General features: G+C 40.4%; 1 protein-coding gene across 1 annotated transcript; it reads left to right on the top strand.

The window, feature by feature from the left end:
* Nucleotides 1–642: 642 nt before the first annotated feature.
* Nucleotides 643–15,375, top strand: NPR3 (natriuretic peptide receptor 3). The gene is made up of 6 exons (XM_010187613.1): nucleotides 643–702; nucleotides 3,969–4,104; nucleotides 7,646–7,740; nucleotides 10,821–10,956; nucleotides 12,427–12,514; nucleotides 15,212–15,375. The coding sequence occupies exons 1-6, from the start codon at nucleotides 643–645 to the stop codon at nucleotides 15,321–15,323; spliced, it is 627 nt and encodes a 208-aa protein (XP_010185915.1). The 3' UTR covers nucleotides 15,324–15,375.
* Nucleotides 15,376–16,647: the final 1,272 nt, after the last annotated feature.

The following is a 16,647-nucleotide window of genomic DNA, read 5'->3' as shown; positions in this document are numbered from 1 at the left end:
TGCTATCCACCAGGGTCCTCATTGATTTTAACTGGGACTATATAGTTTGACAGCTTGAAAATCACTGCAAATGCACTGGACAGTAGATGCAGAGCCCCAGTCTAGGGAGCGTTAGCTGTTTGCTTTTGCAGTAGAGAAGAAGTAATGATGATCCTCCCCACCTAGCACTGAAGTGGTATGAATTGCTGTAATTGCTGTGATTCAGAGCTGGGCAGCTCCAGATGAAGAGAATAAGCTTGCTTAATAGTCAGTGGGCAGGATATGGAAAATTATGAGTCCTGCTTAGCTGTAGCTTGGCCGTCTTCCACGTCGGTAGTATTTTGCATTGCTGTGTATGCTGTTAACACCTTGGTATATATGAATAGTGTGGTCACACTATAGCTGCTTGGGGAACTATAACTCCGAACTGTGTAAAATTTATTCATGTGATTTCCATGGAGAGGGTTTTTTTTAAAATGGAAGATGATTAATTAGAGTAGAAAGGTAGGAGAATAAAAGGTGCAAATGTATGCCTATCTCATCCAGCTGTGCAGTTAGCTTACCTGCGTTTTAGTTATATAGTACCTTCAATAGGATGTGAAAGTAATACAGAAGATCTCTCAGCATGGGGGTTTCCACATATTTGTATTGCAGCCACCAAAGATGTTCAGCAAACCTGGCAGCGTCTCTGCAGCACTCGCATTGCTGATGGCACGCATTGAGGTACAGCTCTGCTGTGCAGTTTTTGTTGGGGGGCAGCAACATCTTAGTAGACCTGAGATGCAAATTATGGTCACAGCTCACACCTGTAATTAAAAAACCGGCATGAATCAAAATGGAAAATACTACAATCCAAAAGTTACTGCTTTTTATGAGAGCTCAACTAAAAGAACTCTTAATTGCCTATGAGATTAGTGGATCTTTAATAGCTTTTATAATCAGTTTAGTTTTTCCTGAGGGCTATCTAATGTTGAACTGCACATTATTAATTACCGTGGAGACCTTCAAGCAACCTGTGTAGACATCTTCACATTTATTTGGGTCTCTGTTGGACACATTCGTGGAATGTGGCTTCATATTCATGGGCTTCTTCTAGCCCTTTTTAACCCTTTTCCTGCATGAAAGGAAGGATGGGTTTTTTTGTAAGCGTTATTTATTCTTACTGTTAGTTATTCTAAAATTCAAATCAACACAGGTCAGAATGTAAAAATTGCTGAGGAAAATTTGGCGTCAGTCAGTTTCATTATTCTGATAGGTGTCTGTTTTCAGATAGGACTGAATGTAGGACAGGAGCTATGTTGAAATAATTAAAAAAGAAGAATAAAGAAAATCCTTCATACCCATGAGATATATGAAGTATCATTAGCAGAGTTAATGTTGTCCAGAATAGAAGTCCTGGGTGTATATGGACTGGGACAATGTTCCACTAAGTCAGGAGTGGTATAAGATGGAACAATTTTGCACCCTTTTACACTCAGCAGATCTGTTGTAGACAGTCACAGTCAACAGGGCTACGAAATGACCCTGAGTGAGCTCTGCAACGGTGGAAAATGCAGTGAAAAACAATCCCTTCTGAATTATGTGCTGCTGTTACTTTGCATTGTAATATTGAATGTATCCCTGAACTGATGTGAAAAGTAGCCAGTGTGCCCCACATATGATTTGGCTGGGGAGTGTAGGTGCAGTCTCACAGGTAAACAGTAAATATTACTCTTTTAGAAGAAGATTTGAAATGGCAGAAATTACCAACAGTTTCACCTTCCCCAGCAGTGTAAGATAAAATGCTGGGATTTGTGCATGAGGAACTCAGAGGTAGCACAGATGATGTTCTAACGTAATTTTTCATTTGTAATGTGAGGGCTTTTGGCCAAAAGTCAAGGCAGGGGGCTGCAGCAGTAACCTCCCAAACTGCTGGGTGAGTTTTGACAGGGCTTATCTGGCAAATTTGCAGTGTCTACAGGAGGGTTTTCAGGCTGGTGGCATGAGTAGATTTCAGATAGAGCAAATGGGATTTTGAAGGTTGCTGCGTTACACTGAGAGGCCTTTGCCATGGACAAATGAAGTGACAAATAGCTTTCCTTAAAGCAAATGCCAGCCACAAACTGTAAATCAGCCAGCAGGGAGGTAAAGCAAGTAGAGACTCATTTCTCTCCTGGGAGAATGAGTGTCATGTCAAGAAAGCCCATGTTTGATCATCCACGGGCCACTTGGATTCTAGCACTGGCACATAAAGCAGTTGTCGAGCTTTGTGGCTTCTTGGTTTGTTGTGGTTTTTTTTAAATAATGAAAAATTAAAACCCCCTGTGGGCAAAGTCTGTCCTAATGTGCACTCTGTCCATCAGCTCTTGTTACTCCACCAAAAGCCTGACATCACCTCTTTTGTGCTTTCTCTTTAGGTCAGAATAACTGCAGCTGCCTTTTAGTCTTGGGCTGTCAGACTGAGCTGAGCACTTCTGCGCCTTCTGTAGCACCGTGGGCTCTTCCCCCAAACTGGTGGTGCATTTTCTTAAGGAAACATAGACTGGAGTTATCTAGAAGTCCAATTTTAAGTGTCAGAGCAATGTAAACGTCTGTATTGTCAGTAAATAAATTCTGAAATTCTTACTGTTAGCAACTGGTGTAAGAGTGAAGGGACGTCTTGCATGTAATTACATTACCAAGGACTTGGTTAGTTTGGTTTAGCCAATCAACTATGTAATACTTTTTATCTATGGAGCAGTTATTTACTTAACTGGCTACATATTTTTAGCTTTTAACATTTTTAATGTCCAGCTAAAACTGTCAGAGGTAGAGTAGCACTTCATTTACCAGCATTTTAAGTTGTTTAGTTACACTGAAGTGGAAGATTAGATAAATGTTGTTTCTATCCAGGAGAGTATTTGTAGAGATGGGTTGTTTGCTGGAAATGACATTAAGACACCCTATAATATGGTGTAATTGTTGATTGTGCCTTTGTGAGGATGTCAGGAACTTTTCCATTGTAATGAAACTCTGAGTTTTTCTTTCTTGCAGCTGAAAATGTAATTCATGTAATTCAGTGTAATTCATTGCACTGCTAAGATGTGAGTTGCTGCTTACAGAAGAGGAATACCTGTGCTGCTCAAGCCATGTGCTGCTTCTGCTGATGGGTATCCATCTGAACTCAGTTCCTAAAATAATGATTGCTTATTCACTTAAGTACAGCAGGCTCCTGTGAACAAACCTGTAGTGTTTCTGCAGCACTTTGCTTTTAGCTGTTTTTGTTATTTACAGTGATGTAGACCAAAAGCAGTTAGGTTGCCTACTTAGACTCCTGGGAGGCAGATCTGGTTGGCAGGAGCATTCTTTTATATTAGGGCTAGAAAGCAACATTTTATTTCATGTCCCTTACTGAAAAAGCTGTGAAGAACAGGAAACTGTTCTGGCGGTTTCAGAGAATGCATTACTGTAGAGGGTAAATAGTTTCCTCCATTGCTCATTTGCTCGTGGAGAGATGCTCAGCTGAACAGGGGCCAGAAATGGAAGTGGTAATCATTAAACAAGCAAATCCACCAGTTGCACTCTCCAAAAAAAATGATGGCAGAACATACCTTCGCAATCCTGAGAGGTGCTAAGTCCTCTGCGCAGGGGGAGGAGGTTGCACTCAGTGCTGTGGGATGAGGATGCTCAGCACCTCACAGAATCCCATGTGGTCAGCTGCAGAATTGGTGCGTCTGGGCATGGGAACTGCCATCTGCAAATTTCTCCCGTATCTGCAGAGCTATTCAGACACAACATTTAAGTGTGATTTGAATGTTCAGAATAGCAGATAGCAGTTAACAGAATGGGTCAAAAGCCACCGTTTTCACCCAGAGTTTTTTTAAGACACATTTCTTTGTGTTCTAGCAGTTGAGATAATAACCCTCCACTTTAGTAATTTAATTTGGACATTCCCTTTAGCTAATTAATTCCATAGGGAAGAAAAATGTTTCATATTTCAATTGTCTTTTTTTTTTCTTTTTTTTTTTTAGGTGAACATGTTTGTGGAAGGATTCCATGATGCTATTCTTCTTTATGCCCTAGCTTTACAGGAAGTCCTGAAGTTTGGTTTCAGTAAGAAAGATGGGGAAAAAATTGTTCAGCAAACACGGAACAGAACGTATGAAGGTAAGAGTTGATAGAGTGTTCCAGCTTTCAGAATCAAAAAAATTCAGGTCTTTGTTGTGTGCAGTGTAAAGACCTGTGCCATTCTTAAATGAAATGAAATCTTGTACATCTTTAAGACTGACTCACATACCTCACCACTCTGACTTTTCTTTGCACTAACCCTTGAAGTCTTATTCAGCTCAGAAAACTCCTAACAATTTAATGACCCCCAGTGATGTTGTAAAGAAATACCAATAATTTTCTCAGCCTCCTTCTTTGTTTTTGAAAAGATTACAGCTGCTCGCTTTACTCATGTGCATCTATTTGCTCTGAGATTGCCTCATTTTTTCCATTTGACTCTTTTATCTTAGGAGCATGGGAATGGATAAAAGCAAGCAGGTGCCAGGTTGTTTTCTTTTATTTCTTGACGGGGCTCCTGTGGCCCCTAGGAGGATTTCCCCCAGCCTCCATTCAGGAGCCGTGCGTGTTATCTCAGAGGCAGCAGCTGAACAGCTGAACTGTGCCTTTCTGTGCCTAATCTTGTAGGCTGCAATTCCACAGTGCAACTGGCACCCTGCTGATGGAAAGTGGTGTGAGTGCTTTTGCCAGGTAGGGATCATAGTAAATAAACTGGATTATTGGATATATCCGTCATAAATGAGAATATTCCCATCCATCTCTTTGTAACATTCTCATCCATCTCTTAAAATACGTAGGGGTAGGATTGGCAAGGTTTCCTATGGAAATGCTTAAGAGAAGGAAACATTTCCCCTAGATAAGAAGCAGACAGTTTATTTGAATGTGTAAAACACCCTTCAGTGGCTGGGTTCTCTGCTCTAAGAACACACTGGATATAGGGGAGGAAAGCAAGAAGGCCATCTGCTCCAAGCCTCTTTTCTGTTCTCAAATTGTGGCCTGAACACAAGGCAAAAGTGTCCCCAGGGCAGCTTAAGGCAACATAGGGATTGCTTTAAATTATGCTGTTTGCAGTCATCCGGTAAGGAGCCCTGCATGAGCTGCAGGTTGTGCATTATGTCCCACTAACTCCCTTCACACCTATGGCTTCCCAAAACACTGTTTTAACCGAGGGAATCTGGTGTCTAAGCATTTCCCTTGCCGTTTGGTTATCCTGTGTATGAGCAGATGCCCCAGCACAGCCTGTCTGTGTTTTCTCTACTCCTGCTCCTCTGCTCCAGGAAGCCACCAGCTGGTGTCCCCACGCGTCTTTGATGGTACCACGTGCTCCATATAGATTACATGGTTGATTCTCACACCTTACGTGTAAAACCAGAGGAAAAAAATGTTCTCTTTCTCCATTTGTAAAAACCAGTTTGTTGTTGTTGACTGACCTGTCACAGCTATTCTGAAAACATAGCTGTCAAGTTGAGCTCTGAAGGTTCAGGTAAAAATGCCATATAAGTCCTATGCTATCTTCCCTCTGTGGCAATGTTTTGCTGGACATAATTTACAGGGATAAAACTGATTTTGAATAAGACTTTTAACTTGATGTCTTTCAAGCCAGTCCTTTTAGGAAAATCACATCCCTTTATTCTACCTGTAAGCCCCTCTCTGAAGTGGATACAGGATTGCAGAGTATGGTCCACGCAGTCACCAACCAGGCTCTACTGCAGGACTGAAGCTTTATAATTCACTTAAACTTTTGCAGGCCTTGATGGTGGGAACTCCAGTTTCATTAACGGCATTGATTTAATTGCTGACATCTAGATATCTCATTGCCTAGCTGCCTCATTTTACAGCCTGCTCTGAATAGGTAACCCATCTGAACTTCAGTGGGATAAAATCCTCATCCAAAGGTAGTTCTTCATTAACGTGGTTTCAAAATTTCCTAAATATGTTTCTTAAGAAAGAACATTTCAGAAGACATTGACATTTCAGATGCTTTGTTTTGATTCAGATGGAAAAATTAAAAATTAGTCTTTCCCATTAAAAAAAAAAATCCCAGTGGGAATTCTGAATTTCAGCAAATTTTAGTACCTACTTTTGAAAAATGAGTTTTGGCTTTCTGAGGCCAGGAAGGTGTTTGTTCCAATTAACATCTCCTGTCAGATCCAGAATCCAAATTGTCATGTAGGCAAGGATGTTGCAGCTCTTCATAGTGGCCTCTTCCAGTGCTTTCACAGCCAATTGGCTGTACCCATTCTGTTTTCCTGTAGTAATCAAATTTGTGATTATTTGATTACTGTGTTGTTTTACCAAAACGTAGATGCTTGACAGTACATCTTTTGATGCACTACGTTTTGAAAATCACAGTAGGTTTAAACATTCCTGACATCACTAAACGGGAAGAGAGACTAGGTAAATGTAGCTATGTCAGTCAGCTGCATATTTAATGTCATTAGGTGTGTTGAGGGGATTTTTTACTCTTGCTGAATATCTGACCTGTCTTTTCTGATTTACAGTCATTAGAGAACCTGATTCTCTACTGTTTTTGTCTGGTAGTTTGAGTAACATGGATGTAAAACAATGCCTGTTTGACTTGCACTGGTGTAAATGGCTATGTTTGGTATCAGGCAGTGGAGGATCACATCTAAGAATATCTGCAGTGATAAAAGCGTACTAGTAAAGCCTTGCAAAGTCTTCATCATAGTTAGGTTAGACCTTCATAAGAGTAAATCGGCATTGTTTGATGGATTTCAAGAACCTGTTTGGCTTACACCACAAGAGGCTGGAGCAAGGCTTACATTGAAAGAAGAGGCTCACACAGAATACAGGGAAGTGTTTTCTCACTGTGACAATTGGAACAAGTTGCCCCAGAGAGGTTGCAGTTTCCATCCTTGGAGGTTTTCAAGACCAGACAAAGCCTTGAACATCCTCTTCTTCTGACCTCCTGGCTGACCCTGCTCTGAGCAGGGGATTGGACTAGAGACCTCCTGAAGTCCCTGCAAACTTGAGTTGTCTTATGGGTCTATGATTTCCAGTTTTCCTAAAGTTTCCTAGAACTTTTAAAGGAAAGAAGTGAACTGGGGGTGTGAAAATATTTAAGAAACAGGACCATATTATGCAGTTAATCCTATGTGCATTTACAGGACTTAATGCATATGTAATGCATAGGTTACCTCTTGTCCACACCTTCTCCAGTACCCCATCAGATGGAAGTGACACTGGACTGGCTGTATGAGTGCACCAACCCTGTCAGGCTGCAGGGCCTAGGGCTGTACCCCTGTGTCCTCTGCAGCACATGAGCTCCTTATTGAGGCATCATTAGATACTTCAGGGTTAGTCTCTCTGTAAATAATTCACATTAAATATATTTGTGTTTTATTCTTGCACACTGGCTTTCTGGATTAATTTTTTCTCACATATTACCCAAACAGTCTCACACATTTGATATTTAAAAAGGAACAATGTTAAGAATTCAGGAATGCAGACACTGAGATGAAATTACAATTTCTTTTGGAATGCCAACAAAAATGCTGGGAGACTGATGAGATTTCCTGTCATATCAGTCTGTAAAAACCTGTCCACTGTTTTCTCATTTTCCTTGGAAAGGCTCAGTATTTCAACTAATTAATTTTCTAATTCCTCACATGCCATTCTTTAGGCATTGCAGGGCAGGTGTCCATTGATGCCAATGGAGACAGATACGGGGATTTCTCTGTGATTGGAATGACAGACCCAGAGGCAGGCACGCAGGAGGTAAGGAAACAAACACCATTGCAGTTGGCCACTGGTGAGTGAGCCGCTGCAATGTAACATCATATCATCTGTTTACTTGGTGTGTACCTGTTTATTTAATATACACATTAAAGGGGTATTTATTTCTTAATCTGGTCAGTCTGGGGCCCAAATCCTTTCCATAAAATAGTTATCTTTTCTGTCTTTCTTAACTTCTTTTCTTTAATGGTGCATGTCTCTCTTCACATGATGCTAGTCTTTAAAAATCTGTAGAATGAAATCTCACATTTTAGCTAAACACTGATAAATTTTGAATATGAGAAATTATTGCTTAAAATGAGTTTATTCTGTTTCTTCTATTGACTGGTAAGAAGATTAATTCTGTAGTAACCAGGATACAATAATTACCCTGGATACAATAATTACCCTGATACATATATACCATGAGTACATGTATTTTAATCTTACTCCGCTGTCTGCCACAGGCAGGAGTGTAGGCCTTGCGTCACCTTGTTTTTCAGGCAGTAAGACCTGAGCACCTTGTTTTCAATGATTAAGAGGTGTTTTAATCAGAGGGCTGTATATACACCACATGCGTGATTCCATCGGACACAGCAGGAGTGGCAGCAGCCAGGCTGTGAAAAACAGTCTATGAGAAATAGCACCAGATGAACACAGTGAATAGCATGACTGGGTTGAGTTTATCAGTACAGACATGGCCCAAACTCCAGCTGTAGCATACACCTCCTGTTCGTTGCACTCTTAGTTGCAAAGTCAGCATCAGCCTAAGCTTTGCTGGCCTCCCCTGTTGCATCAAGCTCACGCATAAAGCAGCAGTAATCTGAGCTGGACATTTCTGTGTGTGGATTTGAATCTAATTATGTTATTGTTGTTGTTAGTAGTGTGGCAGACACAGACTCAAAAAGCCTTTTTAAAAGCATCAGAATGTCTAGTGTTGTGATGTGTAAAGGTGATTTAAAACTGCAGATGCTCCCTGGTGTAGGAGTAATCATCATTAATTGAAGGTAGAAGTACAAATTGGTTGGGCTAACTTTGATTTGAACAACATGTATCTCTTCTTTTTGTTCAGTCCGTTGGCTTTTTATCTCGTGTCAGTTTAATCCCTGTCTCCTAGACTTCCTTCCATTGCTTGTTCACTTGCAATTGAAACCATCTTTTATTTCTTTGATGTTACTTTTCTCCTTTTAACATGTTGCTTATTTTAATTTCCCTCTGCTTTGTTTATGACATTTATAAATGCACATGCTATTAACATATTTCATCAAATCATAGAATCATAGAATGGTTTGGTATTTATCCATACGAGAATGGCTTAGTTCAGCTAAGAAACAGATGAATGGGTGTTTGGACAGAGCTGTTTCCCCAGGTCCGTCCACAGCGTTTAAAGGTAGAGGAAAACACCAGATTACCTGCTTTGACCTCTGCTGCACCACAGACAGGCAGGTTTCTTACCCTTGTGTTGAGCCCTGTAGCTTACATGTGACTAAAGCTCACACTGTTAACAGGCATTTGTTTTTCATATGGAGATACTGAGGAGTAGGGACTGCCTCGCTTGCTACCTTGATATTTGTTCCACTATTTAAGCAGTCTTACTCTTTAAAAATCTATGTCCTACTTGTAATCTGAATCTGTTTGATTGCAGCAGCTTATAGTTATTTGTTCTTCTTGAGCCTTTCTCCATGTTCTTGTGTTCAGTAAGTCCTGCTGATAGAGGACTCTCTCACTCCTGTCTGGTGAATTAAACACTCTCTTAATGAATAGTCTGCTGCCTGCAAATGGTCTCCGAGCTGTTTTCCCTCTGCTTTTTCCAGTTTACCGAATTTGCCTTTATTTTAACAAATGTTTAAAAAAATCTTTTTTCTTAGGATTTGTCTCCTAGTTGAAAAACTGGGAAAGAAATCAGCTCCTTTACTTAGTTTGAAGTCTACTTTTGTGTATCTAACTACTGCAAGTGTTACCTTTTAACTCCTTCCCTTCTTAATGAAATTTAGGTGAAAGATTTGAACAGGCTGGCAGGGGCTTGATTTATAAAACCAGTGTATTAGTAAATGTTTTTTATCCATGGTAGAACAAACATGTCTTTTGATTTGTTTCTGCCATCACTTCTGACTACTTCAGTGTAATGATATTTGGCATTTATTACTGTACTTATATTTTTTGGGACTCTTCAAATGAGGGACTTACTACTGTTAGCACAATTTAGTCCTGCAACTTTGCAGTAGATCCAACATGCGTTATCTTTGATAAAGACTGGATTTACTCTTAAGGACAGGACTGAAATTCTACATTATCTTAATTAATTGGTTTGAAATAATAGTCCATGCTACCAGAATAATAAGCATCGAAGGCCCTTTCTATGTAAGTACCAGCAACTGCAGAAATACAAGGTGGAAAATGACAGGCTCTGTCATAATTCTTCAGAAGATTTGAAGATTTTATCTGAACATGATCAAGTACCTCCAGATCTTTGCAGAACAGAAAAGTTCAGCCTGGAGTGTGTAGTCAGGAGCCTCAGCACACAAGGTACTTGAAGTGATACTTTTACTTAGCTGAGTGACAGTGCTGAGTAGTCAGCACAGTGTGGAGCAATTGAAGAAAGCCTAGGGAGAACAGAATGAATATTCAAAGTTAAAAAAGTTAGGAGCCTGGGGGCAGACCACATAAAAACCTGTGAATATGTTAAGGGGTGTTTCAGAAAGGAAGAGTATTTCCACTGGCAGTTGCATAAGTAGTTACGGATAATCGGAACAGGATAGATATAGGTTACCTGTTCGGGGGAGGCCACTGACAGAAGCGATAGCTAAGTTGCAGAAGAATTGCCTACAGAAATTGCCAAGTCTCCATCTTTGAAGGCTTTTAAGAACAGGTTAGATAAATATCTGTCAGGAATGCTTTTGTTCAGTTGATCCTGCCCTGGGGCAGGGCATACACTACATAACTTCCCACAGACCCCTTCAGTGCTATTCCATGTGATTCAGCATCCTGCCACAGGAGTCCAAGTGCGTGGTGCTGCTCCTCTGTTTGTTTTACTTCTCTAAGTGAATAGGAAAATCTTCTCATTTCTTTTTTTTTTTGCCTAGGTAATCGGGGACTACTATGGAAAGCAGGGACGTTTTGAAATTCGATCAAATGTGAAATATCCTTGGAATCACGGCAGGCTGAGACTAGATGAAAGCCGCATTTCAGAACACACAAACAATACACCGTGTAAATCATGTAAGTTTAGTCACTTAATGCTTCTGCCCAGGCTGTCAGAGAGAGGAATCCATGTGGTGATGCAACATAACAGGCCATATTAAATTGCTTAGTACAGTTGTCCAACTGAGACATCGTGAGTCTGTCTCTCTGCTGACTGCTTGGGAAATTAAGGTCTGGCAGCCCTGGGTAGTACGTGGTCTGAATCACTTCCCTGAACTTAAACATGACAGTAATCATGATGCACAGCCCAGGGCCCTGGAGGCTTTAGGACTTTCCAGGGGCTAAAAGGTAAAATATGTTTTAGCCAGAAAGAAGGATATAATGAAAACCCCAAACAGAGAGTAATCACATTGATAATTAACAGCTGGGGAGCCAGTGCTGATGGGAGCAGTGTTCTCCCGCTGCAGAATGATTTTCCATGCTATGAGAAGGCACTGCAAGGGGCCCAGTAGACTCAGAAAAAACGAGGTCAGTTGAATGGGGCAACACCTGTGAGAGAGCTGGGACCACCCTCCACAGAGAAGGTGTCCTTGTTGAGCAGGACACTGCGAGGAGATAAGGGTAGGAAGATATGGGTGCCTCACTGGCAAAGGGAAATTACTAGTCTTGCAGTGAAAAGGTATCTGTAGCCTGATAATTTTTCAATCCCTGAAAAACCTGTGTGTACACACATGCTGTAGAGACTGTTTTCGGGCTACACCATCTGTACTCAGCATGGTGTGGCTATGCATCTTCTGCCTTGCACACATCTTGATGTACAGACAAAATCCCCTCAAAGGGTCAAACATAAATGAACAGGAGAGAGCAGATTAGTTTCCTTAATATTTCTCTGTTCCTTTCCACAAATGCAGGTAGGCATGGAAAAGGGAGCATGCTGCATCCACATGAAAATGCCATTTTTCTTCAGCTGCCTTGCACTTTGCAGAGTGACGGTACCTACTTGGGCTCCCCTTCAGCCACTGTGTCCCTGCTCTGCCTCTGCTGAGATTTGGAGCAAGGCAAAGCTCATATGGCTTTAACTTGATACAGCATAGGTTCAGAAAAAAAAGGAGCAGCTGTTGGATAATCATACAGTCATTTTAATAAACCTGGGTGATACAGGGTTATGATGCTAAGCCAGGTGAAATGAGTTCGTTTCTGTTATAATGGCTCAGGGCATACTCACTGCTCGTGCCTGTTATGTGCGTCATTGTAATCCCAGTCTGTTATGTTTCAGACCAACAGCATTCCTCTGTATCACATCTCTAGAATTCTGTCTTCGTCTGACATTGATCTTGTGCTTGTTTAACCCCAAGGAAAGCAAGGACAAAAAATAAGCATGCAGAAACTGAAACTAAGGAAGAGGTTCCCATGGAGTCCAAAGCTCTGAAAGGCTTTAGTTATTATCCAATGTTGGTCACTCATTTCTTAGTTGTGTGTGTTTTCCAGTATGTGAATGCAAATAGTTCTCAATATGAACCCTCATTGTTTGTTTTTCCCCTTTTCAAGCAGGTGGTCTAGGAGAATCAGCAGTTACAGGAATAGTTGTGGGCGCCTTGCTTGGAGCAGGATTACTGATGGCTTTTTACTTTTTCAGGTTAGTCCCATTCATTGAAAGTTCCATAAACTCTTTTTACTCATCATCAAAACCTCTCAGCTCGTGGTGGCACATCCTTGATAAGTACCATGGTCATCTGTGGTAACATTCCCACCAAAGACAGCGAACACACTTTGGTTGTCCTTCTGTGTATATCCAAGTCATTTTGTTGACTCAGGGCCTTATCCTGTAACCATTTACATCTCTGAGTAACATTACTTATGGAAGTAATTCAGTGAAGTGCCGTGGCCTTGAAAGCCGCCTTTCTTTGGTGCTCCTGGCCAGCACAATTGTGCGGGCTGTGACCATGTAAGACATTTATATCACTTGCCTGGTACCATGCTTAGTTTTTGGGTATTGAGTGGAATTGTACTGGAAGCTAGAAAGAGATTTCTGTTTTGGTGTAAGAGAGCATTTGGATTTCTAAGCTGTGCATTTAACTTGGTAGGCTGAGGTCTGTGGAGAGTGATCAGTGTTTCATTCCTGTTTAAGTAAAATAATTCTTACACTGCTGATGAGCAAATCTAAGAGAGTCTTGATCCTACACTGACAGAATAAATTTGTTGTACATGTTCAGCATCTTCTATATACTATAATTTATCCTCCTATATTATGGAAGAGAAAAGACAGATAGGAAAATAGAATTAACCTCTGCATATAAGAATGAAATAATTCTATCCAACAAAAATATATATTTATAAGAAAGTTACCAAAATGAAACAAGCAAAAACTGCTTCAGTTCACCAACACACTCCCAGGATTTCAAAAGGTCCCAGAAACAGGATTATTCATCAGGTGCTTACGGCTGAAATTCTGCAGGGTGATTATATTCTTGCATGTGTTTGGTGCTTATATATGTTAGAGAGACAAGATAAATTAACTGGTACTGATTAAAGTTTGTCTTGAAAAGAAAAGAAAAATACAAGTCTGTCTTTATATTGTATGTCGTCAGAGGTTCTTGCATCTTTTATACATTCTCAAGCTGAGATGATGATTTTTAAGTGTGTTTTTTAGCATTGTTGATACTGGGAGGAAATTGGTATGTGAGAAATGAGGCAAAAAACTTATTCTGAGCTGTTATAAAACTATGCAAAGCATTGTTGTAGGAACAGGACTTAACCACTTCGTGATCTGACACAAAGTTTTGGGTTGGAAATCCATGTGAGCAAAGGTGAGTGTCTGTAAAAGTAGACATCACACCTGAGCTCGACACCCGGTCTTTGTGTTTATGCCCAGAGAGAAGAAATTAGCACTTTTCTGGGTGCAGTTCATGTCATCCTCATGCAAGAGCTTAATCAGGTCAGAAGAATGCCTCTTAGAAATGCCTGTTTCCATTGGGTGAAGGAAGCCACAGGTACTCTGTCAGGCAGATCTGCACATCGGAGTCAGCTGAAGACAGTGAATTTCATCCTCCATATCTGGTTGCGCACACTCAAAGCAGGAGAATAACTCCCTGATTCCACCACTATAATAAACATATGAAACATGTTCAGATGTCAGATTTTCAGAAAATTAATACCTAGGAATTGTGTGCCCGGAAGTAATTTGTACCTGCAGCTTCTGTACCTTTCAAACTGTATAGGTACCTTCTGATTACATCTTGTTTGGATTTGTAATTACCACAAATGAGCATGCAAGCAGTTTTGAGTGTGCATGCAAACTGTTAAAAGATGTGAGTAGTAGTTCTGATACGTAGCTCTGACAGGATTTAAACCTAAGAAGCTTCATTTCTAAAATGTGGACCTGCCTTTGCGGATCAGCTACTGTTGTGCACGCTCAGACCTGTGGAGGGATCTGACTTGAAAATACATAAATGAAGTAAAGAATGTAAGTTTTCAAGTTCTTTAGGAGCCTACTGTTAGGGACACAGATGTCTAGGGAATGCTTGGCATACAGGCTTTTTGTCATGCATCTGTATAACCAGCACTGTATGCACACGGGGCTGGACTGAAAAACTGGTCCTGAAACTGAGTAGAAGCATAAATGCATAAAATATAAATGTGAAACTTCTTATGATTTTGGGGGGACATTTGGGTACTAGAGGGCAAACTGAAAGGCAGTCAGAGGGTTTGTTTGACGTATAAAGCAACATAACAGAATTCTTCAGAAGTCCCTAGAGGAAGACACGCAGGAAAAACTCGGTCTGATGAATGAGCAATTGTATTTACTTCTTATCTATCCTCTACATCCCTCTTCTAATTCATCATACTACCTCCTCTGACATTACAAACGTAGTAGCTTTCTCACAGGGAGATGGGAGGGTTAGTCAGTTAATATGTAGTTTCAGTGAGAAACACAACTGAATACAGAGTCAGATCTGTTGTTTGAACTCTGCAGAAAGTGCTCCCCCTCCATATACTGGAAAGAAATTTGGCTTTGATCGATTTAAAGCAGTGATGTGACACAGTTCACATGGAACTTCACAAAAACTTCCTTATCACTTAGATCAGAAATTTTCAAAGAAGCGAACGTCTGTGTCTTGGTGCTTTGAGACTGCTCTGTAGAAATTAACAGGCCTTCTTGAGCCTGGGTAAGATGTTTCGAGGCAAACTACTTTAATCTTTGACCAGGGTTTCACATGCTGCCACATTTCATTTTTCACCCAGCTGTCCCCTACAGGCATTCTTTATAAGGGAAGTCCTGTTATCCTATAGCCGGGAGAAGGGTTTCTCACTCTGTTCCTCTCCTTTCATGCAGAAAGAAATACAGAATAACTATTGAGAGACGAACTCGACAGGAGGACTGTAACATGGGGAAGCATCGGCAGTTACGTGAAGACTCCATTAGATCTCATTTTTCTGCTGCATAAAGAAGAAGAAAAAGAATCCCATTCTTCCTGGGGAAAGAAATAAAAAAAAAAAGGAATTAGGGAAAAGGACACAACCAAAGACATCAGTGTAAAAAGAAGAGGCTCTTGAAGAACTCACTCTTTTAAGCAGTAATTTTGTCTTAATTTCTTTCAGCTCAGGAATGATTTACTAATCATGTTATGCTGCATGGCCTTTCATCTCATGAAAAAAAGAAAATGATGCAGTTTGATGTTACAGGATGTACTTAATACATCAAGACAGTATTTCTTAAGGATATATTAAGGGCAGCAGATCTGGGTTTAGGTGATGGGGAATGTCTCACTCTGTTCCCTTTTTTTTTAACTCCTACCTTAATTGCATATCACGCATGGGTATCAGATATGGTTTCACAGACACAGGTGCTGGTTTGCTGTCAAAAGGAAAAAAAGGGTTCATTTTGAGTATGATCCTGCATCACTGAATCATTGCTGTTGATTATAGGGGATACAAGATTGAGCATATGGAGTTCAGTCCTGGGAGGGAACTGGCACTTGAGTGTAATTAACTCCACTGAGAAAGGCAGGTGGGTGGAAACACACACAAATCATTCTTCTCTTGTTTGTGTAGTGTCACAATCAAAAGTGCTGATTCTTCCTCTTAGGTGCAGGGAAAAACTGCAGTGAAGGATGTGGAGCTTCACAGGTGTGAACTAGCAAGAGAGAAGGCAATTAGGCCTCTTCCATCTTATGTGTGTTTTGTCATGCTCTTTTCTCTCCGCTGCCATCACCTTTCAGAGAGGCAAATATAGCCCAGGTAGAGCCTGCTTCTGTTCCCAGTGAAGTGAATGGCAAAATCCCATTAACTTAAGTGAGTACAGGACTGCATCCAAAATTGTAAATAGGAAAAGTGTTTGTATAGCTGAAGCAATTAAAAAGGGGATCTTTTTTTGTGTAAAAATTACATTCCATGCTACCATTTTATTTTTAGGATATTTTTATCTTGTATTTTTCTATTAAAATATCTATTTTTGCTTTGGTAGGATTAAAAATTAAGGGAGAGAATGTTTTGAAAACATATTTTTTATGATAGAAGCAACATGCAGGGAAAGTCAACAGCTGTAAATACATTTTAGAATGTAAGGGAGGAGAAGTGACTTCATGGATAGTAATGAACTTTTTTGCCCCACTTTCTTCTCCATGCATGGTCAACATGCAAATATCTACTTAAACAATATAAATGCAGTTAACTAAATTTGTATGTGATGATGGCCCTGATCCTGAAAATAGTGAACCTTGCACATGTTAAATAGTCCTACATTAGTCAATGCGACTAATACTCGTATGT

The sequence above is a fragment of the Mesitornis unicolor genome, unplaced genomic scaffold (assembly GCF_000695765.1).
Source record: "Mesitornis unicolor isolate BGI_N332 unplaced genomic scaffold, ASM69576v1 scaffold39336, whole genome shotgun sequence".
NCBI classification, from domain to species: Eukaryota; Metazoa; Chordata; class Aves; order Mesitornithiformes; family Mesitornithidae; genus Mesitornis; species Mesitornis unicolor.
This window is presented reverse-complemented; position numbering and strand designations above follow the sequence as displayed.

Excerpts from the sequence above, each read along its gene's own strand:
- NPR3 (XM_010187613.1), top strand. The coding sequence starts at position 643 with ATGTTCAGCAAACCTGGCAGCGTCTCTGCAGCACTCGCATTGCTGATG. Across the intron at positions 703-3,968 it reads TGCTGATGGCACGCATTGAG|GTGAACATGTTTGTGGAAGG; the intron begins GTACAGCTCTGC and ends TTTTTTTTTTAG. Across the intron at positions 10,957-12,426 it reads CAATACACCGTGTAAATCAT|CAGGTGGTCTAGGAGAATCA; the intron begins GTAAGTTTAGTC and ends CCCCTTTTCAAG.